Here is a 24231-nt window from a genome sequence, read left to right as displayed (position 1 = left end):
AGCCTCGAACCGGGGTCCTTAGGCTTCACAGGCAAGCGCTGAACCGCTAAGCCATCTCTCCAGCCCCCCACACTTTTTTTTTAATTTTTTTGTTTATTTTCATTTATTTGAAAGTGACAGAGAGACAAAGAGGCAGATAGAGAGAGAGAGAGAGAGAGAATGGGCGAGCCAGGGCTTCCAGCCTCTGCAAACGAACTCCAGACGCGTGCGCCCCCTTGTGCATCTGGCTAACGTGGGACCTGGGGAACCGAGCCTCGAACCGGGGTCCTTAGGCTTCACAGGCAAGCGCTTAACCGCTAAGCCATCTCTCCAGCCCTTGCCTCACACTTTAATATTTTCCTAATTCTCTAAACTTACCTTTATTGTAATATTTTCCTTTCATTTCCATTTTAACATTTAAACATAGATTTTTGTGTTTTTAGATGAGACTGTTTTCATACTTAAAACATGTTAAAAATGTTCTCAGTGAATTTTAACACAGATAAAATTTTCAGGCTTTAGTTTCTTAAGTTCCCCTACCCATACACCAAATTATTTAAACTTCCTTTAAATGCAAAAGTTAAAAATTACCTGCAGAAATTATGAACCTAACATATGAAGAAGGAAAGAGAAAGAGAACCAAATCCTCTCTATACTAAACCACTTACTATCAGAAAGATAGGAAAAAATGGAGCTGGAGGGATGGCTTAGCAGGTAAGGCATTTGCCTGCAAAGCCAAAGGACCCAGGTTCAATTTCCCAGGACCCATGTTAGCCAGATGCACAAGGGGTGCACACATCTGGCGCTTATTTGCAGTGTTGCACCCATTCTCTCTCTCTCTCCCCCTCTTTCTCTGCCAAATAAATAAAAATAAATTTAAAAATAAAGATAGGAGAAAATGAAAACACATGATTACCTTTGCTAAATTTATCACAACTTCAGGGAGCTTAGGATAGCGTTTTTCAAGAGGCTCTATTTCCTTGACTTCAGGCAATCGAACTCCAGCAAATACAGGGTTTTTATAAAATAGCTCTTGATGTCTTGGAATTAAATTACCTAGAAACAAAAGCAGCACACATTCCTATCAATATGCAAGATAGAAATGGTGGTGTGGAGTAGAGGAACTGGTGGAACACAGTTTAACCACAGTCAACCACATTCAGAGCAATGGCAGATAAGTCTTTTCTGTGATTTTAACAAAGTTAACTCAAGAAAAAGTAAACATCACTATCTCAGTATACTCATTTAAAAAACTTTTTATGTAGCTACAAGCAGAATTAAAGTGAGAAAACATACGAAAGGGACATTTTACACCAATCTATCTAGAGATAAGTACCACTGAGGCAGGATAAAAAGAAGAAAAATCAGCCAGGTCTGGTGGTATATTCCTTTATCCCAACACTCAAGAGACAAAGGTAGGAGGATCACTATGAGTTTGAGGCCAGCCTGAGACTACATAGTGAATTACAGGTCAGCCTGGGCTAGAGTAAGACCCTACTTTAAAAAAAAACAAAGGAGAAAAAATTATGGAAGCATGATAAGTGAAAGAACCTATTCATTTTGGGGTTTGGTTGAAGCCTCTCTGCCAGGGAGAAGAAAGAATTCCAAAACAGTTAACAACTGCTTACCTGCTTGGGCCTTTCTCCCTGCCTACAAGGGTACGAAGAAACAAGAAAAGTACTCAAAAGGAAAGACCCTCTAGACTACGGGTGTGGGATTCTCTTCTTCATAGCAGAAAGTCAAAGATGTACAGCATGAGTGTGGGCTTCCCAAGGGAGAGTTGCAATTACATGCATCAGCGTTACCCATACATTTTGGTGGCTCTCAAGTTAAATCTCAAAGGTAGCTAAGGGCTGGAGAGATGGCTTAGTGGTTAAGCGCTTGCCTGTGAAGCCTAAGGACCCCGGTTCAAGGCTCGGTTCCCCAGGACCCACATTAGCCAGATGCACAAGGGGGCACACGCGTCTGGAGTTCGTTTGCAGAGGCTGGAAGCCCTGGCACGCCCATTCTCTCTCTCTCCCTCTATCTGTCTTTCTCTCTGTGTCTGTCGCTCTCAAATAAATAAATTTAAAAAAAAACAAAATATTTTTTTAAAAAAGTAGCTAAGAATACCATCCCCTTTCTATTCCTTCTCCCCCTTCCCTGCCTGCACTCTTCCCTCTCCCCTCTCTCTCCCTAAGTGAGATTATAAAGTATCTCTGGAAGCACCCTGGATGGGATTACATTCTGATAAACTAGAACTATGAACCACTAGGACCACACAAGGGATTTAGGACATACCCTCTTAACTGCTGAGGGGGATCCTGGTAAGACTCCTAGAAAATGGTAAGCTTACAGCTGGAAGGGAGAAAGGCCTTAAGCAGTTATGCTGGGTATTATTAATATTTTCTTAGTTATCCTGAGTTCTCATCGTACTATTCTATTATGATTTTTGTAGCATTTTATAATTAATATATAATTAATTAAAGTAATGATGTTAGGCTCTATGTTAACATACTCATTTTTAAAGAAGTTTTTAAAAATTTCTCCCTATTATCTTTCAGTTCTTGTTACTCTCTTTGTCTGTGGAAACCATGTTCTTTTTCTGCTCTGCTTTCTTTAGTGAATCAAAGAATAGTCCAGTAGAATTATGTGTAAACAAAGGTTGAGTAGTAGGCTCTGTGTGTGTGGGGGGGTATGTATGTGTATATGTTTTCCTTTTGCCTAACTAAAACAATTAACATCTTCAATATACCAACATTCTAAAAAAGTGCAAAATTACACAAGGGAAAATAACTTGTAAAATTTAAACCACTGATGTATATCTTACCTAAACATGTCATAATATGATGAAGCTGATCGATATCAGATTCGCCAGGAAACAGGGGTTTCCCCATGAGCATTTCAATTACCAGACAGCCAATGGCCCACACATCAACAGCCCTGAAAGCAAAGCAATGTGAAGTCAAGTTTGGCATCCTAGCATGTTCATGAGATGTACCTGCTCAGCACATTCCTCTTCAATATTCTTGCTACTGAGCATAGTAATAGTGAGCCTTACATGACCCAGAACACACATTTTTAAAGGCATTTCTCCACAAGAGCCTCTCAGTTTTAACAAGTGAGATTCCCAGAAACTTCAAGGATCTGAAATTAAAGGGAAGGACTCTGAAAAGTCAAATCTATTATACATGTACATATGCTCTAGTCTGGAAATAAAACTCTGGCTTCCATTAAGGGCCTGTTCACCCTTTGTTTAAACATGATTCTAAGAGTATATTCTGTAGCACAGTAAAGAGAGCACAGCAGAAAAAGGACATGGTTGCTGGGGACAAGAGAGTAACAACAAGAACTAAAGTCTACTAGAAAAAATTTTAAAACTATCTTAAAAATGAGTCAGAACTCAAAAAGCATATCGCATAAAGTCAACTACCTTCAAGTAGCTCAAAGTTATTGCAGAATTATCAAATACACAAAAAATGTAGCAAGGAAGTAAAATGAGGACATAGAATAATTCACAAAAGATTGGGAAGGTGTACCCTGAGGCATTGTCCTTTCCCACAGAGGCTGACTGGTACATTCATGACCCCACAGGGCATAACAATAACCCCACTTGAGGAGGACTCTCAGTGGAATGGGGTGGGGAAGAGGGATATAAAAGTACAATGTAGGCTGGAGAGATGGCTCAGTGGTTAAGTGTGCTTGCTTTCAAAGCCTGATGGCCTGTGCTTACTTGCCAAAGTCTGATGGTCCCCAGCACCCATGTAAAGCCAGACACACAAAGTGGTGCATGCATCTGGAGTTCGCCCTGCCATGACCATACTCTTTCTTTCTGTTTTTTTTTTCTCTCTCTCTCTGTCTCTTTCTCTCAAAGAAATGAATAAATATTTTTTAAAAAGAGTATGACCAAATGGTAGTCTGACCAATATGTAATATGTTCACACAGTAACATTCATAATTAAGTTTAAAAAAAGATTAGGGCTAGAGAGATGCCCTAGCAGTAAAGGTGCTTGCCTGCAGAGCCAAAGAACCCAGGTTCAACTCCCCACATAAGCCAGATACAAAAGGTGGTGCATGCATCTAGAGTTTGTTTGCAGCAGCTGAAGGACCTAGCATGCCCATTCTCTCTCTCTCTGTTTCTCTCTCTCAAATAAATAAAATAAATTTTTTAAAAAGATTAAATGATGTTTACTATACTCTGAAAAACTGTGGAAAATATTTTAGAAAAATTTGTCAAAAGCAGTAAAATTTAGGGCTAAAGAGATGGCTTACTGGTTAAGGCACTTGCCTGCAAAGCCAAAGGACCTCAGTTCAATTCTCCAGAACCCAAGTAAGCCAGATGCACAAGGGAACACATGCATCAGCAGTTCCTTTACAGGGCTGGAGGCCCTGGCATGCCTATTCCCTCTCTCTCTCTCTTCCTGCCAATTTCTGTAACCCCCCCTCCCTCAAACAAATAAATAAATAATAATTTTTTAAAAGCAGTAAAATTTACAATCTTCTTTAAAACTCTCACATACAGACATATGACTCATCTATTTTCCCTTTAAAACAAGTATACTACCTGTGGTGGTGTGACAGTTTGATTCAGGTGTCCCCCATAAACTTAGGTGTTCTGAATGCTGGGTTCCCTGCTGATGGAGATTAGGGAATTAATGCCTCCTGGAGAAAGTGTATTGTTGTGGGCAGACTTATGGGTATTATAGCCAGTTTCCCCTTGTCAGTGTTTGGCACACCCTCCTGTTGCTATTGTCCACCTGATGTTGGCCAGGGTGTGATGTCCACCCTCTGCTCATGCTGTCATTTTCCCTGCCATCATGGAGCTTCCCCCTTGAGCCTATAAGCCAAAATAAACCTTTTTTTCCCACAAGCTGCTCTTGGTTGGGTGATTTCTGCCAGAAATGAGAACCTAACTGCAACAATAAAGTGGTATCGAGGAGTGGGATTGCAGCTAGACACATGACTGTGTGGCTTTGGCCTTCTAAAGCTGATTTTCAAGAGGAATGTGGAAGGATTTGAAACCTTGGCCTAAGAGATGCCTTGCAGTGCTGTAAGTACAGCCTGATGGACTATTCCGGTCAGAGTCGAAAGACCTAAATGAAGTAAGAACTATGGACTGGGGTTTCAGAGATGGTTTACAGGTTAAGCGCTTGCCTGTGAAATCTAAGGACCCCAGTTTGGAGCTCAATTCCCCAGGATCCACATAAGCCAGATGCACAAGGTGGTGTATGCATCTGGAGTTTGTTTGCAGTGGTTGGAGGCCCTGGCATGCCCATTCTCTCTCCCTTTCTCTCTTTCTCTGTCACTCTCAAATAAATTAAAAAAAAAAAAACACAAAATTTAAAAAAAAAAAACAAAAAAACTATGGACTATGAGGTTTGGCTTATGAGGATGAGAAAGAGCTTTGCTTGGACTGGGCTAGAAGTTTGTGTGAGAAGCATGTTGTTCTGCTTGTGTCCTGAGAATTTGTGCAGGGTTGCTTTGTGTAGAAATGAACTGGTGTGAACAGAGGGATATGGCACAGGAAAAAAATCTTTGGGCGAACTGCTGCCCATTCAGCTGTGATTGAGAGATTACAACCTTCGAGATTGGGCCAGCTGACCTGCACTGGAGCAACAGGAAGAATGTAGACTCTTTTGAAGGGGGCTGAGTGCTCAAGGAGTGTCCTGTTCTTCAAAGTCTGCTTTATTCCCTGTTAACAAATTGGGACCCTACCTGGTATTGTGGAGTATAAGAAATACAGGAAAGAGAGGGTCACTAAATTTGCAACATGTTCTTGTGTTTTGGAAAGGGCTATGGGCAGTATGAAACAGGTTCACTGGATGCCTGCATGGAGACCCCATGGAGCCAGGAGATGAAAGGTGGGTTTCAGTGGAGACCCAGTGGAGATGCCGGGACCACGAGATGGCTGCCAAGGAGAGCTGCTGGCCCTGGATGAAGACTTCCAGGACTGTGAGTAACCTAGTTGGAGGGGCAGAATTGGAACTCCAGAGGATTGTTGCTGGTTAGAATTATCAAACTTGGAGACTTGTTACTGACTAGAGTTATTGGACTTGTAGTCCAGAGTTTGATGTCCGCCCTGTTTAAATCTTGTACTTGTGGAATAGTTCTTTGCTCTGCCCAATGCCATTTTTTGCAGTGTGAATGTTTATGTGCCATTATGGTTTTTGGGGGGGAATTTTTTGGTATTATGGCTCAGTTAAAATATCTTGGACTATGGGAATGTTTGAACATCATTGGGATTGATAAAAACTATGGGGACATTTAAAGTTGGACTGAATGCATTGTATTTTACATCATGTGTGGTTATCAGTTTATGGAGGCTAAGGTGGAAGATGGTGGTTTGATTCAGGTATTCCCCATAAATTTAGATGTTTTGAATGCTAGGTTTCTAGTTGATGAAGATTTGGGAATTAACGCCTCTTGAAGGCAATTTATTGTTGGGGGGGGGGGCTTATGGGTATTATAGCAAGTGTCCCCTTGCCAATGTTTGGCATACTCTCCTGTTCCTGTTGTCCACCTGATGTTAGCCAGGGGGTGATGTCCACCCTGTTCAGGCCATCTTTTTCCCTGCCATCATGGAGCTTTTCCTCAAGCCTTAAGCCAAAATAAACCTCTTTTTGCTCACAAGCTTCTTTTGGTTGGGTGATTTCTGCCAGCAATGTGAACCTGACTGCAACACCTAATTTTTTCACAAGCATTTTAAAATATAATTTATTTATTTGAGAGAGCAGGAGGAGGAAAGGAGGGAGGGAGGCAGAGAGAGAGAGAAAGAATGGGTGCACCAGGGCCTCCAGCCACTGCAAACAATCTTCAGACGCATGAGCCACCTTGTGCATCTGGCTTATGTGTGTCCTGAAGAATTGAACTGAGGTCCTTTGGCTTTGCAGGCAAACACTTAACTGCTAAAAGCCATCTCTCCAGCCCAAGATTTCTTTGTAGTTTGTTTTTAATTTTTCATTTATTTATTTGAGAAAGAGAAAGAGGCAGATAGAGAATGAGCATGTCAGGGCCTCCAGCCACTACATATGAACTCCAGACACATGAGACACCTTGTGTATCTGGTTTACGTGGGTCCTGGGGAGTTGAACCTGGGTCCTTGGGCTTTGCAGGCAAATACCTTAACCACTAAGCCATCTGTCCAGCCCCTGTTTGTTTTTGAGGTAGGGTCTCACTCTAGTTCTGGTTGACATAGTCCCAAACTGGCCTCGAACTCATAGCAATCCGCCTACCTCTTCCTCCCGAGTGCTGGGATTAAAGGCATGCACCACCACACCAAGCTTTCACAAGATCTTTTTACCATTCTGTGAAACATGCTAGGCAAAACACTCTACCACTGAGTCATGCACCTAGCCCTCACTGTCAATAAGAAAACATCATAAATGATTACAAATCACTTCACACATTTCCATATTAAAGGGATCATTTCTTATGAGCAAAAGACATCTTATAAAGAAAGGAGAATTAAAATCTGCTTTCTCTCCTTACTGACATCTTACTTGCCATACTTGACATCCCCAACCAGAAGTTCTGGAGCACGGTACCATCGAGTGGCCACATAATCTGTGTAAACCTCCCCAGGAGCTGCCAACGTCCGTGCAAATCCAAAGTCACATAACTTGACAACACCAGATTGAGAGACTAATATATTCTCTGGCTTTATATCTCGGTGTATGATCTAAGACAAAAGAATAGGGCATTGGATTATTGAGGTTACCTGCTTTTCATCCTGATAAATATACAATAATTACAAATAAATATGTTTGAAATTGTTCCTGGATTTAATGAACCTAGGATCTAGTGTAGCAAGAAAGAACATTCATGATTAAAGTTTTAAGCTATCAAATATAATGAATAAAATATATTATTAATTAGTAAATTAATGTTTAGCTAATGACCACTCTTAAGATCAAGAAAGTAAAGTTCTCATTGAAACCTAGGGATGGTCAAAGAAAATTTTCATGAAAGAAAAGAGCACTATGATATATCTTTCTTTTTTGAGTCAAGGTCTCCCACTCTGTAACCAGGCTAGCCTTGAATCCAGAATGCTGGGACTAAAGGCACCAACATGCCTGGCTACAGTTTTTTTTCTTGGTTTTTGGAGGTAGGGTCTCACTCTGGCCCAGGCTGACCTGGAATTCACTATGTAGTCTCAGGCTGGCCTTGAACTCACGGTGATACAATTGGTTTTTAATACAGTAATGTTAGCTAACACTTAATCACTTCTGTGCCAGGACTATTCAAAATGTTTGACATTGATGGGCTGGAGAGATGGCTTAGTGGTTAAGGCATTTGCCTGCAAAGCCAAAGGACCTCAGTTCGATTCCCCAGGATCCATGTAAGCCAGATGCACAAAGTGGCGCGTGCATCTTGAATTCATTTTAGTGGCTGGAGGCCCTTGCGTACCCATTCTCTTCCTCTCTCTCACACTCTCAAATAAATAAAATTTAAAAACAATTTTTTAAAAAAAGTTTGACATTGAGAAAGCTGGAGATGAGGAATAGAGAAGAAAAACTAGAAGTCTGAGGAGAAAGGAAGAGTCTGAATGTGAGTGGGCTAGGAAAAAGAAGTATGACTGTCAGGCAAGATTAAAGCTCTGTTGATACAAATGGTCACAAATTATAGTGAGGTAGTTATTTCTGTGAAAAATGTGCATTTCAAGTAGTTTAAATACATAAGGAAATATTCTTAAGTTTATGTATGTAACCACTAGATATGTAAACTTTCTGCCTTAAAGGCAGACTGGCATGCATGCAATTCTTCACTGAACACTGTCTGAAAGCACCAGAAAATCTAAAGGGAGAATGTGTGGTTAAACATACGTTGATTAGTCATGAGAGTCTAAAAAATAAAAGAGACACAAACAAAGGTAGGCATAATCCACACACCTAGCAAAAGAAAGAAAACCAATGATTTAAAAAATTTTTTTATTTATTTGATGGGGAGCAGAGAATAAGCGTGCCAGGGCCTCTAGCCACTTCAAAGTATGCCCTACCTTGTGCATCTGGCTTATGTGGATCCTAGAGAATCAAACCTGGGTCCTTTGGCTTTACAGACAAGCACCTTAACCACTAAGCCTTCTCTCCAGCCTAATGATATTTTTATATACTGGTTCCACTGGCAAGCCTAACCCTACTGCAAAGATGAATGCAGAAAATTCAACCACCTGTGTGTAAGTATTATAGGACCACTAGGAAGATACTGTTTTATCAGAAGGATTAATTAATGTCTTTAAAATTTACACTACTAAATATTTCATTCACTAACTGGGATGTCAACTTGAGATTTGGAATCATCAAAGAAGCAAACTTCTGCATGTGTCTATGAGGGTGTTTTCAGAAGGTTTAACTGAGATGGGAAGACCCACACTGAATATGGATGACACACCATATCATAGATTAGGGTATTGTACTGAACAAAAAGGAGAAAGTAGCCAGGCGAGGTGGTGTACGCTTTAATCCCAGCACCGGGGAGAAAGAGGTAGGAGGGATGGTGTGAGTTCAAAGCCACCCTGAGATACATAGTGAATTCCAGATCAGCCTGGAATAGAGTGAGACCCTACCTTGAATAACAACAAGGAGAAAGTGAGTTGACCACAAGGAGAAAGTGAGTTGACCACCAGCATTCCTTTTCTCCTGCTAGCTGAGCACACACACAATGTGACGGCTGCTTCATGCTCCTGCTGTCATGACCTCCCTAACATGATGAAATGTTCCCTCACACTTGATCCAATGTTTTTTCAGGTACTTTTTCATAGCAACAAGAAAAATAACTAATATATGAGCATCCCATACTGGTCTGATTCTTGCATAGCCAATTATAATACATCACATATTCTGTCCCTATAATAATCATCTCTCTGTAATGGGAGTCTACCATGGTTAATAAAAATGGTCTCAAAATTAGATTTCTTGCAATCAATTTTCTGAGACTAAATTATTGTAAAGTTGCCATGAAACCACTTTGGGGGTCTCCTAAGGAAAGTCAGTGTTTTCCTAAAGTACAAAGCATATATCTATATCTCCCAAGTAACTATTCTTTATATAGAATAATATATAATATATAACACAGTATAGTTCAACTACCTAATAAAGCCATAAAAATAAAGACAACACATAAGAAAACTAGATACACAAATATTTAAGTGATAGATTCTTATTCTTAATATTTAATTAATCAATTTACTTATTTGAGAAGTAAAGAGAGAGAAAGATACAGATAGAGGGAATGGGTGCAGCAGAGCTTCTAGCCACCACAAACGAACTCCAGACATATGTACTACCTTGTGCATCTGGCTTACATGGGTACTAGGGAATCAAATTTGGGTCCTCAGGCTTTACAGACAAGCATCTTAACCGCTAAGCCATCTCTATAGCCAGATAGATTCATATGATTATTTTTCCATTTAAATTTTATACCACCAACACTCATTACTTTTAAAATTTCAAAAATATCATTTAAGGCCAGTCGTGGTGGTGTATACCTTTAATCCCAGCACTTGGGAGGCAGAGGTAGGAGGATTGCTGTGAGTTCAAGGACGCCCTGAGACTCCATAGTGAATTCCAGGTCAGCCTGGGCTAGAGTGAGACCCTACATCAAAAAGCCAAAAAAAAAAAAAAATCATTTAAAACAGGTTGCAAAACTAGTAGAATATATGTTCAGTTACTCATTATATACCCTATAGGTGTCATCTTTCCTGGTGGTGCTTTATATGCCACTCAAAAGACTGGAGGATAAGAGTAGAAACTTTCATGTTTCACAACTGGGAAAGAAAACCTGAATTAACAATATCTATATTTATATCCATGCTATATCTATCAAAACTCATCACTTCAAATTTGTGCATTTTACTCAGCAAATGTTACCATGAAAAAAAACCAGAGAACATATATTAAGTCTAGTTTATGATCTACCAAGATGCAGTACTTAGTAGTAAAGAAGAATACTGACATCTGCAGCTTACTTGCAAATGCATAAATAAATGACACATGTGAACACATTAACAAATGAACACAGATTACTTAGTATTACATATCTTAATGTGTAATTAATCAAGTAAAGCAAGCCGTATTAAGCTCATAAGGCAGACAGTGGAAATATGGGTGCTCATTGTATACTCTTTCAACTTTTCAATAGGTCTAAACATATGATAAGAAATACATATTATGAAACATGAAAACTGGCACTATCAAAGTAATATTCATGTCAATTAGGCTACTGGTTCCTACAAATGTCTTGTTAAATTAAGTGACTAATCCCTTTATAGTCAAGAATTAGCAAAATAATCCAATCTAATACTTACATTGTGACTGTGACAAAATCCAATTCCATTAATAATCTGAAATAAGTACTTCTGGACGACTTGATAGTCTAGTCCATTTGGAAAGAGTTCCAAGTCATCAAGAACTGTGTGGTCAACAAATTCAAAGACTAAGTACCAGCGCTTCTTTTTCTTACACACTTCCAACAGATTCACCAAATTTTCATGCCTCAGTTGCTGTTATTAAAATATATAAAATAATGTTAGAAAATGGTTGAAAAAATTTAATGTTCCAAATCAAAATATGAGCAATTACGCTAAGGTATATCTCAACATAAAATATAAATAAAATGCAACGTATATAGTAGACGTACATTTCAGTTCTAAAATTACAACCAAAAGAACACATTGATCTAGGCATGGTGTCACACACCTTTAATCCCAGCACTCAGGAGGCAGAGGTAGGAGGATCACCATGAGTTTGAGGTCACCCTGACACTACATAGTGAATTCCAGGTCAACCTGAAATTTGCCTTGAAAAACCAAAAAAAAAAAAAAAAAAAAAGGGGGGGGGAGGCATACTGCTCCTTCTTCCTCTCATGAGAACACAATAAGAAGAAATGTAGTGCTAGAGAGATGTCTCAGTAGTTAAAAGCACTTCCTATGCAATCAAGAGGGCCTAGGTCTGAGAGACTTGAGTTGAATACCCAGGACCCACACAAATAGTTGGATATGGCCATATATGTCTATAACCCCAGACCTGTAGGGGAGCAGAGACCTGCAAATGACCACAGCTTACAGGGGGAAAAAAAAAAAAAAAAGGCAAGCTCCAGAATCAGTAAGAGACTCCAGCTCAAATAAAGAAGTGGTGGAGGGCTGGAGAGATGGCTGAGCGGTTAAGCACTTGCTTGTGAAGCCTAAGGACCCCGGTTCAAGGCTCAGTTCCCCAGGACCCACGTTAGCCAGATGCACAAGGGGGCGCATGTATCTGGAGTTTGTTTGCAGTGGCTGGAAGCCCTGGCGCGCCCATTCTCACTCACTCTCTCTCTCTCTCTCTTTCTCTCTCTCTCTGTCACTCTCAAATAAATAAATTTTTAAAAAAATTTAAAAAAAGAAGTGGTAGAAAAGTGATAGTGCAGGACGTCCACCACTGGGGAGCATACCCAGCCACAAATCACATGAGGCATCACATGAGCACACTTACATACATACAGAGTGCATGCATAAAGAAATGCAGCTCCCCTACTCAAGGAATCTATAATCCACACCCAAAACAAACAAGGTGGGACTACCCAGGAAAAATAGGAGTGAAGGAAGATACCCAAAGGCCATCTGTTGCTAACTAGCTGGCAGAGCAAAACTTCTCCCAAGTTGGTGTTATACCCTGAAAACATCTGGGCTAGAGCAAAACCCTACCTTGAAAAAAAAAAGAAAGAAAGAAAGAAAAGGAGGTAGGGAGAGTGAGAAAGGGAAAGACAAAAGAAATCTCCTCATGTCCAAAGGATTTACTTTGAATGCAAGAAAAATGACCCCAGGTATAAGAGCAGAGCAATGTAGGGAATACTAAATAACAAGCAGGGTGTGGTGGCGCACACCTTTAATCCCAGCACTTGGGAGGCAGAGGTAGGAGGATCACTGTGAGTTCGAGGCCACCCTGAGACTCCATAGCCTGGGCTAGAGTGAGACCCTATCTCGAAGAAACAAAAAAAAAAAAAAAGAGAAAAGAACAACAACAAAAAGGATGGATCTTATTCTTACCCTAATATGTGCTGATTGAGTGTTTTGGGAGGGATTTAATGATATAGAGAATTAAAATACATATAACATGCTCATCTCTGGTAGGGACAAGGGATGAAAGGGAGGAGTAGGCTTAAAATGTCCAAAATTCTTGGGTTGTATTTGTTTCTTCACCTAAATGCTGACTACCTGAGCTGGCTACCTGAGCTTGTTCAGGTTTTTTAATCTTTCTTTCTTTCTTTTAAATTTATTATTTTTTTCAAGGAGGGTCTTGCTCTAGCTCAGACTGACCTGGAATTCACTATGTAGTCTCAGGTGACCTCAAACTCATATCAATTCTTCCTACCTCTGCCTCCCAAGTACTGGGATTAAAGGCATGCACTACCATGCCCCGTTTAGAAAATTCATTTTTAAAAAATATTTTATTTTTATTTATTTGAGAGAGAAAGAAACAGGTAGATAGAGAGAGTGTGTGCCAGGGCCTCCAACCACTGCAACAGAACTCCAGATGTGTGTGCTACCTTATGCATTTGGCTTATGTGGGTTCTAGGGAATTGAACCTGGGTCCTTTGGCTTTGCAAGCAAGCACCTTAACTGCTAAGCCATCTCTCCAGCCCTGATGTATTCTTATACTTTTGTGCAAATACTGATACAGGATTCTGAGGATTCAAGAAGGGTCCCCCAAATTTATGAACCCCAAGTTTTGGTTCTGCCCTACCTTTAACAAAGAATTGATAAATATGGACTCAAGATGGATAAATTATGAATTACTGGGTTTATTTAGGGAGAAGTCACAAATTGTGTGGTTTATTCAAGGGAAATATCACAAACTGTGAGGTTCATTTAAGGAAGACTGGGGTCTAGGAAGGAAAGCTAGAGCAGAGTCATAAACATGTGGGAAGTAAGAAATACTCTCTCGTGTGGAAACATTGCATAGCTTATAAGGCTCATTGAAGAGAAATTGAGGTTTTTAGGGGGAAAATGGAGTAGAGCTGCAAGCACATGAAGGGGAGTTGGTTTTCAAGGAAAGACTGAGATAGGGCTGCATGCATGTGGAAGATAGAACTTAGGTGTAGAAGTAGGGAGACTTAGAAGGAATATACATGGCATCTGTCATGTGATTTCTTGTGCAGGAAAGAGGACAAATGGTTAGGCTCAAAGGAAAAATACCAAAGCAGAGACCAAGAAATCCAGAGGCGAAATGAGTAATTAAGAAAGTTACACTCGGAGGGCTGAAGAGATGTCTGAGCAGTTAAGGTATTTGCCTGCAAAGATTCTCCAGGACCCACGTTAAGCCAGATGCACATGGTGGCACATGGATCTGGAGTTTGTTTGCAATGACTGGAGGCCCTGACGTGCCCATTCTCTCTCTCTCTCTCTCTCTCTCTCTGCCTCTCTCTCTCAAATAAATAAAATTTTAAAAAAGGTAAGTAAATTACACTCGGCCCCAGAGTCAGCACTGTCATCTTCTGGAGCCAGCCCAAGCACCCTGCAGGGCCCGGCGGAGCAGCTCAAGGTGGAGGGTGGTGTGGACAGAAAAGGTCTAGTAGGCAGCACCAAGTGATGAATGATGCCTCCAAGTCGCAAGTAAATAGTTTTCTATAGACAAATGACTTAGATATTTCAGACCTTCTCTGGCCTGGTCCTATAGGCAAAATTCTGCACAAATCAATGATTTTTCTATTCAAATAAGGAAACCAAGTAAAAGAGTAGGACTTAAAAATAATAAATTGCTTAGTTCTTTTGCTGAAGTACTTTGTATTAAGACAAACAAAAGTCTTACCATCAAATATATTAAAATGCACCTCTTTCATACGTGAAATACTGTGTTGCTATATGTGGAGTAGCATATACTGGATGTTTACATTTTAGGAAGAAAACAGTTCTGCTAAAATAACTATTTATGATTTGTTGTTCTTAAGAGTTTTGTACTATAATAAAATTTGTCCTTAGGAATTTAGAATTACTAAATGAAGAAAAGGAAGTATAAAATTGGAGGAGGAGAACAGGCTTTACTAATCAATTGATATCCTGATTTTCTAAATGAGAAGATACTCATTTCTGAATGAGAAAATTGTTTTTTCAACACTAAACTTAGAAGGTGTTTCTTATCAGACTTGTTTGAAAGGATAATGTTATATTATATGTTAGGTTGTCCCATCTTATATATGATGCAAACTGATCTTTTTTTGAAGTTTCTTTATAGTTTTGCTTATACCTTTAATGTTCTTAAAAATTTTTTTCAAAATCTTTATTTTCAGAAAGAGAAGGGGGAGGGAACCAGTGCCTTTGCCACTGAAATCAAATTCCAGATGCTTGGACCACCTAGTGTGTATATTCGACCTTGCACTTGCCTCACCTTTGTGAGTCTGGCTTACGTGGGACCTGGAGAGTTGAACTTGGGTCCATATGCTTCGCAGGTAAGCACCTTTACTGCTAAGCCATCTCTCCAGCCCTAAAAATATTTTTCATGTCCTTAAAAAAGGTTTAAAACATGACCTACCTACAGATCACTGCAAATGGCTAAAAACAAGTCATATGCAAAGATCACAGTGTAAAAGAGTTCTTCATGTCACAAGTGTTTTGCATGGATGATGTGCCATTGATTGAATTTGGGTTACTTTTAGAATGGTACATTGTGTTTGTAAAGGGAATCTTTGAAGAGCTTAAAAATATACGTTTTGCCTAATTCATTATTTTCTATGACAACAACAAAAGAAAGCTACACTCATAGTTACCCTGAGTTTAAAGAAATTACACAGGTAGCAGACCTAGAGTTAGCACCTAAGGGTTAGATCTGGGATGTAAGGAAAATATGCACATGGTAGATTAGGAGACCAAAGGAAAATCATGCATGTAATCAAAGTGAGAAGTTACCCCAAACTATAAAGCAGAAGCATTCCCACAGACCAACAAACAGTTTTATGCTCTCCCCACCCTCACCCAGTGCCAGGAAGCTATTCATATGTGTCTCTGTGGCCAAGCAAAGAGAGGCAGGCAGAACCAAGCAGAGTCAGAAAAGCAGAGCGGAGATGGGGCAGAGCTAACTACAGGAAGAAGACAGCGGCCTTTATAGGCAAGGGAAAGCCCAGAGTAGATTTGAATGATGGATCCCAGAGCTAGCCCACTTAAGCCAGCCCATTTGGACCATCTATCTAGGTAGCGTGCTAGACTTTGGACAGCAGGGGAACTGCAGATCAGTCTTGATTGGATACAGTTCCATTCTTTTATTTTTTTATTTTAAAATATAATTAATTTACTTGAGGGGGGGGAGAGGGAGGGAGAGAGCGAGAGGGAGAGACAAAGGACACACCAGGTGCCACTTTGTACAGTTGGCTTACATGGATCCTGGGTAAGTGAACCTGGGTCTTTTGGCTTTGCAGGCAACTGACTTAACTGCTAAGCCATCTCTATAGCCCCACAATTCTATTTCTGCCAAGAGTTCTGTTCTTGTGCCAGGGTGAGATGTCATGTGGGGTGGCATCTCCTAGTTCTCTCTGGGCCTCAATCTCTAACCAAAACTACCTAAAAGGAGCTAGCTTTCTCCTATCCTCCTTCAATACTGTATGTTAACAAAAAGTTGAAAGAAAAAGTACTCAAACATAAAAGAACAAATTTATAAAATAACAGCAATTGTAATGACAGGTGACTTTCCAAGGGCCAAAGCAGAAGTCAGAAAAATGTCACCTTCATTTACTTAACAGAAAACCATTGCTGTACCTGCCAACCTAAAATTCTATGACCAGAAAAAAAAAAAAATGCCTGTCAGGAGTAACAGGATAAAAATTATTATACTAACTAAAATTGAAGCATTTTGCCTATAGCAGATAGTTATAAAAAGATATCCTACACATGCCTTTAATTCCAGCATTTGGGAGGCAGAGGTAGGAGGATCACCATGAGTTCAAGGACACGCTGAGACTACACAGTGAATTCCAGGTCAGCTTAGACTAGAGTGAAATCCGACCTTGAAAAAAAATCCTAAATAATCTAAGAACATAATGTTACATATAAACCTAACACAAAACAATAATTAGATCTTATAGTGCTCTCAAAAATATATAAAATAGGGCTGGAGAGATGGCTGAGCGGTTAAGCGCTTGCCTGTGAAGCCTAAGGACCCCGGTTCGAGGCTCGGTTCCCCAGGTCCCACGTTAGCCAGATGCACAAGGGGGTGCACGCGTCTGGAGTTCGTTTGCAGAGGCTGGAAGCCCTGGCGCGCCCATTCTCTCTCTCTCCCTCTATCTGTCTTTCTCTCTGTGTCTGTCGCTCTCAAATAAATAAATAAAATTAAAAAATATATATATATATATATATAAATAATATGTCTGGACATGGTGGCATAATCTTTTAATCCCAGCATTTCAGAGCCTGAGATAAACTCACCATGAGTTCAAAGCCAGCCTGGGGCTACAGAGTTGATTCCGTGTTAGCCTTGGCTACAGTGAAGACCCTACCTAAAATCAAATAATCAAACAAATATATATATACGTGTGTGTGTGTGTGTGTGTGTGTGTGTGTGTGTGTATGTATGTATGTATTGTCTGGAGATGAAATTCAGTGGTAAAGCATTGGCCTGGTATGCACAAAGCCCTGAATGTGATCCCCAACATTGTATGTGTATGTGTGTGTGTATGTATGTATGTGTATATATATGTATATATATGCATATAGACTATATATAATTATATATGTAATTGTGCATATGCAACACACATGTATGTTAATGTGCAGTGATGTTAACATATAAAATGAAAGGGAATAACCAGATATAAAGCATATGAAGTTTTTCAATTATCTAGAAGAATAAAAGTATTGGATAACATCACACTTTAGCAAATCTAGGGTAATCTAAAACCTAAAAAAGATACATCACATATTTTTAAATTGTTAGTGATAATGGAAAGGAATGATTAATGTAATAAAAATAAGAGATAATACAGATTTGCTATGACAAATATTACATATTAAGAAGGTAGGTTTGTAATCAAAATACTTAGGATATTACATTACATGTAAGAGCCCCAGTTAAAAGTTGGGAGTACAGAGATGGCTCAGGGGATAAAACTACTTGCTACACAAGTGTGAGGTCCAGAGTTTGAATGCTCAGCACTTGTGGGTTCCTATGTCCAGGCCCCAGCCCCAGTTCCCCTGAAGGCATCCCAGGCAACCATGGAGACCAAGGTTGTGCGGAGGTGACAAGAGAGAGAATCATTTCTGGGAGTCAGTTTCAGTGAACAGCTCTCAGTTTATTGTCAGGGAAATGGATTTATAAGCAACTGAGAGCAGGAAGAGGGTCCTAAGGGGAATTGGATGTACAAGGTTGCTTGTTGATACCTAATTAGCATATGGGGACATTCATTCCAGCACTAGGTAATGGCAGGGGTGTGGGGGGGGATCAGGTGATCTAGTGGCGGAAAGAGGGTATCAGGGGGATGGGCTGTGTGAAGGTACTGGCTGATAAGGAATTTCTTAGACAAATGGCCAAAGGTCACAGGGCTATGGGCAAAGCCTAAGTTCAGGTGTGCCAGGCTTGGAGAGGGAGTGGCCTCCTTTAGCCCAGGGGTCCTTAGCCATGCCTAGCAGCTTGGGCCCCTCTCCTGAAGGCTCCAGCCTGTGCCTGGCAGTGCCTGACAACTCCCCCTTTGTTTTTACAATGGGGCAGTGTCATCCTGAATGAGTTCTTTATAATTTACCATAGGTCCAGATAGAGTTAGGTGGTATATGAGGACCTGATTAGTAGCAACCTTAGCAATATTAATTGTTGTCTGAGAAATTTAATGAGGTAGGGGTATGGGATACCTGGACATTCAGATAAGACTTAGGTTTTGCTCATAACCCTGTGGCCTTTGGCCCGTTGCCTAGGAAACTTCTTATATGGTATCAGCCAGCACCTTTGCATACCTTCCCTTTACCATTGTCTACATGCTGAAATGAATGTCTCCATATTAAGCATAAGTTAGCAACCTTTAAACCTACCAATCCCCTTGGGTCCTCTTACTGCCTTCAACTGCTTATAAATCCATTTCCCTGGCAATAAACTGAGAGCTGTTCACTGAAACTATCTCCTGAAAGTCTTTACTTTTGTGGGCTCACCACCCGGGTGACCTGGGTGCCTTCAGAGGGACCGTGGTTGGCCCTGGAGCAAGGACCCAGGAACCTATAAGCACTCACCTGAATGCTGAGAGGTATGACATCCAGGAATCCCAATGTTTGGGAGAGAGAAATGGGGGGGCTCCCTGGGGCAAAATGGCTAGCTGAATTAGGTGATCTGGGGTCAAGTGAGAGATCCTGTCTCAGTAAATAAAGTGGGAAGTCATCAAGGAAGACACCTGACATCAAACTCTGGCCTCCACATGCATGAATACACATGTGCACACATACCTACATGTGTTCATAAATACCATACACACAAACACAAAGTAAGTTAGCCAGATAAGGTGGCTTGCTCCTGATTTGACTCAAAGGGAAAATATAATAATTCTAAATTTGATGCACTATTTGTTTATAAAGTCAAACATTAAGTGAAGTACAGTGAGAACTAGACACATCAATAATCACAAAAAGCTCTTGAACATCTGTCTTCTCAGTATTGGGTAGAATAAGTATATGTAGAGAAAATCAGTAAAAATTTATCAGATATGAACAACATAGTTAGCATACATGACTTAGTGGTCATACATAAAATACTGCCAATTAATTCTTTATCTAAATCAGGCATGGTGGTACACACCTTTAATCCCAGCACTTGGGTGGCAGAGTTGAGGATCACCATGAGTTTGAGGCCAGCCTGGAACTACAAAGTGAATTCCAGGTCAGCATGGGCTAGAGTGAGACTGCCTCAAAAAATAAAAATGAACTCCTTACCTATACTCTAAAGCAAATATCAAGAAATTTTAAAGAAATAAGTTGTTATATAGGATCTACTCAGATTACTGTCATAAATATATAACCAGGGTAAGAAAAGCTGGAAAATGCCCATGTATGAAAATTAAGTAACATACTTTTGCCGTGCATGGTACTGCATGACTTTAATCCCAGCACTTGGGAGGCAGAGGTAAGAGGATCACTGTGAGTTTGAGGCCACCCTGAGACTACATAGTGAATTCCAGGTCAGCCTGGACTAGAGCGAGACCCTACCTTGGAAAAAACAAAATAATAGTAATAATAAAGAAAGAAAGTTGTCACATAGTATCTACTCAAATTACAGTCATAAATAAATAACCAGGGTAAGACAAACCAGAAAATGCCCATGTATGGAAATTAAGAAACATACTTTTGCCATGCGTAGTGGCACATGCCTTTAATCCCAGCACTCAGGAGGCAGAGGTAAGAGGATCGCTGTGAGTTTGAGGCTACCCTGAGACTACATAGTGAATTCCAGGTCAGCCTGGACTACAATGAGACCCTACCTTGGAAAAACCAAAATAATAGTAAGAAAGAGGGGGGGGGGGAGGGAGGGGGAGAGAAACACACTTTTAAATAACTCAGATTAATGAAACCATAATAGAGATGTGAAAATATTTTTTCCTCATTGTAAGTTTATTGTAAGATCTTTACATATATCTTGCTGTCTTTAGTAATTCAAATAATGAACTAAATTTCTTCTGACAAAGACAGCCATCAGTTAAGCACAATATCTGCTTGTTGAATTTTCCTTCTTTACCTCATTTGAGGATGGAACTTGATTTTCATTAATCCAGAGCAGCAGCACCAGAGATAATTTCAATCAGCTCTTTTGTGATAACAGCTTGGCAGGTGCAATTTAATGTCCAAGTCAATTATCAATCATTCCGGAGGTGTTCTTGCTGGAGTTGTCCATAACTGTCATCCTGGCACTCTGCTCACTGGTGGTGGAGTCCTTCAGGGTGCAGTAGGTGGTGTTGGCCAGATTTGTATTCTTAATAATTCACATCAACATCAATATCATCATAGACACTCAGGCTCTCAGAAGTTGCAATGGTATTAGGAGAAAAGATGTCCTGTAGAAGATAACAGACCTGAATTGATTAAAGATGGCAGCACCTCCATGAAATGCATATCCAGAATTTAGTAATTCAAGGGTGATGACTGATGCACCTCCAAAAGTAGGGGTCTTCTTCCCACATCTTTGAATGACATCAGAAACTGGTCAGAATGAGCACTATGAAGTATGCCTCTCATTTTATCACTGACTCCAACAAGCATAACTTCTTTCCCAGCTGCTGTGAGTACAGCCACTTCACCTTTTATCTGCTTAGTAATCAAGGAATGGATAGCACCACAGAGCCCTCGATCTGAGGACATGCCATTAAGGAGGTGTTTTTTCTTGTCATCAGGCCCCCTAATATCAGTTTTTTCACACAGAGCCAGCGCTGCTGTCCCGTACACCCAAGCTGGTTTCAGTTCCCGCAGAGCTCAGGTGCACTTTGCTGCTGCTACCGTTTTCATAGACTTGGCAATTTTCTGGATGTTTCTGGTTGATTTCAGGTGCCTGGTAATATCCTTCAGAGTTTCCATGTCTCAAACTTGGGTCCTTGCCTTAGGCTGGGCAGACAGGCTGTGCTGGGCAGGCGTGGAAGCGCCCGGGTGTCCTTGCAGCCCCACTCGCAGTCTTGGTATCCAAGAGGTGGAAATATTTTGAAATAATCAAATACATGCCAGTCTATTCTTAGAGGAAAATGTATAGCCTTGGATGAATATACAAGGAGTGAGGGGGGTTGGCTGGAAATTAAAGTAAGTATTTTTGTATCTTAAATTGAGAAAAGAACTACAAAATAAAACCCATCCAGGCCAGGCATGGTGATGCATGCTTTTAAACCCAGCACTCAGGAAGCAGAGGTAGGAGGACTGCCATGAGTTTGAGGCCAGCCTGAGACTACAGAGTGAATTCGAGGTCAGCCTGGGCTACAGTGAGACCTTACCTCAAAGAAACAAACAAAAAACAACATGAAACAAAGAAACAAAAACTATCCAGAATAAGAATGAAATAATAAAACAACAAAAATTAATAAAACAGAAAGCATAGAAGCAAAAACGTCAGAGAGGCAAATGATAGTTCCTTCTAAAGATAAATGTGGCAGGGTGGAAAGTAGAAAGACTTCACAGAACAAGTCTGAAACTGCCATCCTTGCAAAGGTTTGCAAAGCTGGCCCTGGATCCTGGAAACCTGCATGTCAGGAAGGCATGCTTCATCTCCAGGATTGTAAGAAGCTCACTAGGCAAACAATATGGTTTGCACTGAGCACCTGCTTTCCTTCAGGGCATTTGGGGTTTTAGCAGGTACTGGCACAGTGCCCATGAGACCAGTCCCTGAGTTCCTAGTGAATGTTCTCAACAGACAATTGTCCACATGTGTCGTTACACAGGAAATAAGCATGCCCTGGAAGTCTCCACTGGAGGAGGGCTCTCAGAAGTTTGTCGTAAGTTGCTCTGAACTTCAGCCCCTGTGGCATGTCCCTTTGCTGATTTTGGCTTATATATCCACTCACTGTCATAAATCACAGCCAGAGTATACTATACTGAGCTGTGAGTTAAGCCACTGATGATCAAATCTGGGGATAGTCTTTGGGACCTCCAACACAGGTGAAATATGGCTGACAGGTGAGCAGACCATCCCAATACATACTCCACAAGAGCAATAATAAGCAGATAGATTCAGAGAGCAAAAATAAGTATTTTTGGTGGATTTTTGTTTGTTTGCTTTTGAGTTAGGGTCTCACTCTAGCACAGACTGACCTGGAATTCACTCGGTAGCTACAGGCTGGCCTCAGACTCATGGTGATCCTCCTATCTCTGCTTCCTGAGTGTTGGGATTAAAGGCATGTACCATTATGCCCAGCAAAAATAAATATTCTAAAAGTCATTTTTATTTCAAGGTAGGATTTCACTCTAGTCCAGATTGACCTGGAATTCACTATATGGTCTCAGAGTGGCCTTGAATTCATGATGATTCTCCTACTTCTGCTTCCCAAGTGCTGGGATTAAAGGCATAAATCACCATACCAGCTCTAAAAATCATTATATTCACTAGACAAATGTGTATAATAATTTTCAATTAGTCTTATTGCCAAAATAAGAAGCTAATGCTTTAAATTTTGTTATAGATAAAACAAATATCAAGATTAATATTTTCCTCAAGTGTAACATACTCTTGAAATAACTCAATTCAGTGTATGTACTTACCTTTAGTAACTTGATTTCTCGCATGGCAATTTTTTTAACCATTTTGTCATCATCGCTTTCTAAGAACTTCTTGATGGCCACAATTCTTCCATTATCTTTATTCCTACACTTCATCACCATTCCATAACTCCCTTCTCCAACCAATCCTAGGTTCTCATATTTTTCCATTTTAATTTAAAATCAATAGAAATTTTTCCTACTGTGGAAACCAAAACATAGAGTTAACAATGGCTACTGTATTTGTTTCCTCCAACCCCCCTTTACAGCCAATTTATTTTTATTATATTAGTATGTTTATTTTCCATACTGAAAAAGTCACTGTGTTCAGGGCTATCCATGTTAGCACAATTTCTTAGAGCTCCCACAGTAAACTATGCTTTCAAAATATCCAAAAAAATCCAAAATATTTGCACACAGCTAGGGGTGGTGGTGCATGCCTTCAATCCCAGCACTTGGGAAGCTGAGGAAGGAGGGCTGGAGTGAGTCCAAGGGCACCCTGAGACTACAGAATAAATTCCAGGTCAGCCTGGCTAGAGCAAGACCCTTCCAAGAAAAAAAAAAAAAAAAAAAAGGCTGATGACATAGTTGATATGTGTATTTTAAACAAATATTTATTACTAAAGAAAGAGAGAGAGAGAGAGAGAAAGAATGGGCATGCCAGGGCTTCTAGCTGCTGCAAACATACTCCAGATGTATGCTCCACTTTGTGCATTTGGCTTTATGTGGGTACTGAGGAATCAAACCCAGATTGTTAAGCTTTGCAGGCATCCATCATAATCACTGAGCCATCTCTCCAGCCTGATATGTCTACGTTTAAAAAAAATATTTATTTGAAGCTGGGCGTGGTGGTACACGCCTTTAATCCCAACTCTTGGGGAGGCAGAGGTAGGAGGATTGCCATGAGTTCGAGGTCACCCTGAGACTACATAGTGAATTCCAGGTCAGCCTGAGCTAGAGTGAGACCCTACCTCAAAAATAAATAAAACAAAACAAATATATATGAGAGAGAGAGAATGGGCACTCCAAGGCCTCCTGACACTGCAAATGAACTCCAGACACAAGTGCTACTTTGTGCATCTGGCTTTATGTGGGTATTATGTGGGTATTATGTG

The 24231-nt window shown here is 40.3% G+C and overlaps 1 protein-coding gene and 1 pseudogene across 3 annotated transcripts in view; both read right to left on the bottom strand.

Moving 5' to 3' along the window:
* Positions 1–24231, bottom strand: part of Cdkl2 (cyclin dependent kinase like 2) — a 64181-nt gene that overhangs the window by 37629 nt on the left and 2321 nt on the right. For all 3 annotated transcript variants that reach the window (XM_004664876.2, XM_004664877.2, XR_006639601.1), the window contains exons 2-6: positions 23120–23318; positions 11261–11455; positions 7458–7636; positions 2789–2901; positions 896–1035 (exon numbers count right to left, since the gene is read on the bottom strand). In XM_004664876.2, the coding sequence (XP_004664933.1) occupies positions 896–1035; positions 2789–2901; positions 7458–7636; positions 11261–11455; positions 23120–23287 (795 nt within the window). In that variant the 5' untranslated portion in view covers positions 23288–23318. The remainder of the gene's footprint in view (positions 1–895; positions 1036–2788; positions 2902–7457; positions 7637–11260; positions 11456–23119; positions 23319–24231) is intronic.
* LOC101603024 lies at positions 20622–23249 on the bottom strand (annotated as a pseudogene).

This window comes from Jaculus jaculus, chromosome 11 (assembly GCF_020740685.1).
Source record: "Jaculus jaculus isolate mJacJac1 chromosome 11, mJacJac1.mat.Y.cur, whole genome shotgun sequence".
NCBI lineage: Eukaryota > Metazoa > Chordata > Mammalia > Rodentia > Dipodidae > Jaculus > Jaculus jaculus.
This window is presented reverse-complemented; position numbering and strand designations above follow the sequence as displayed.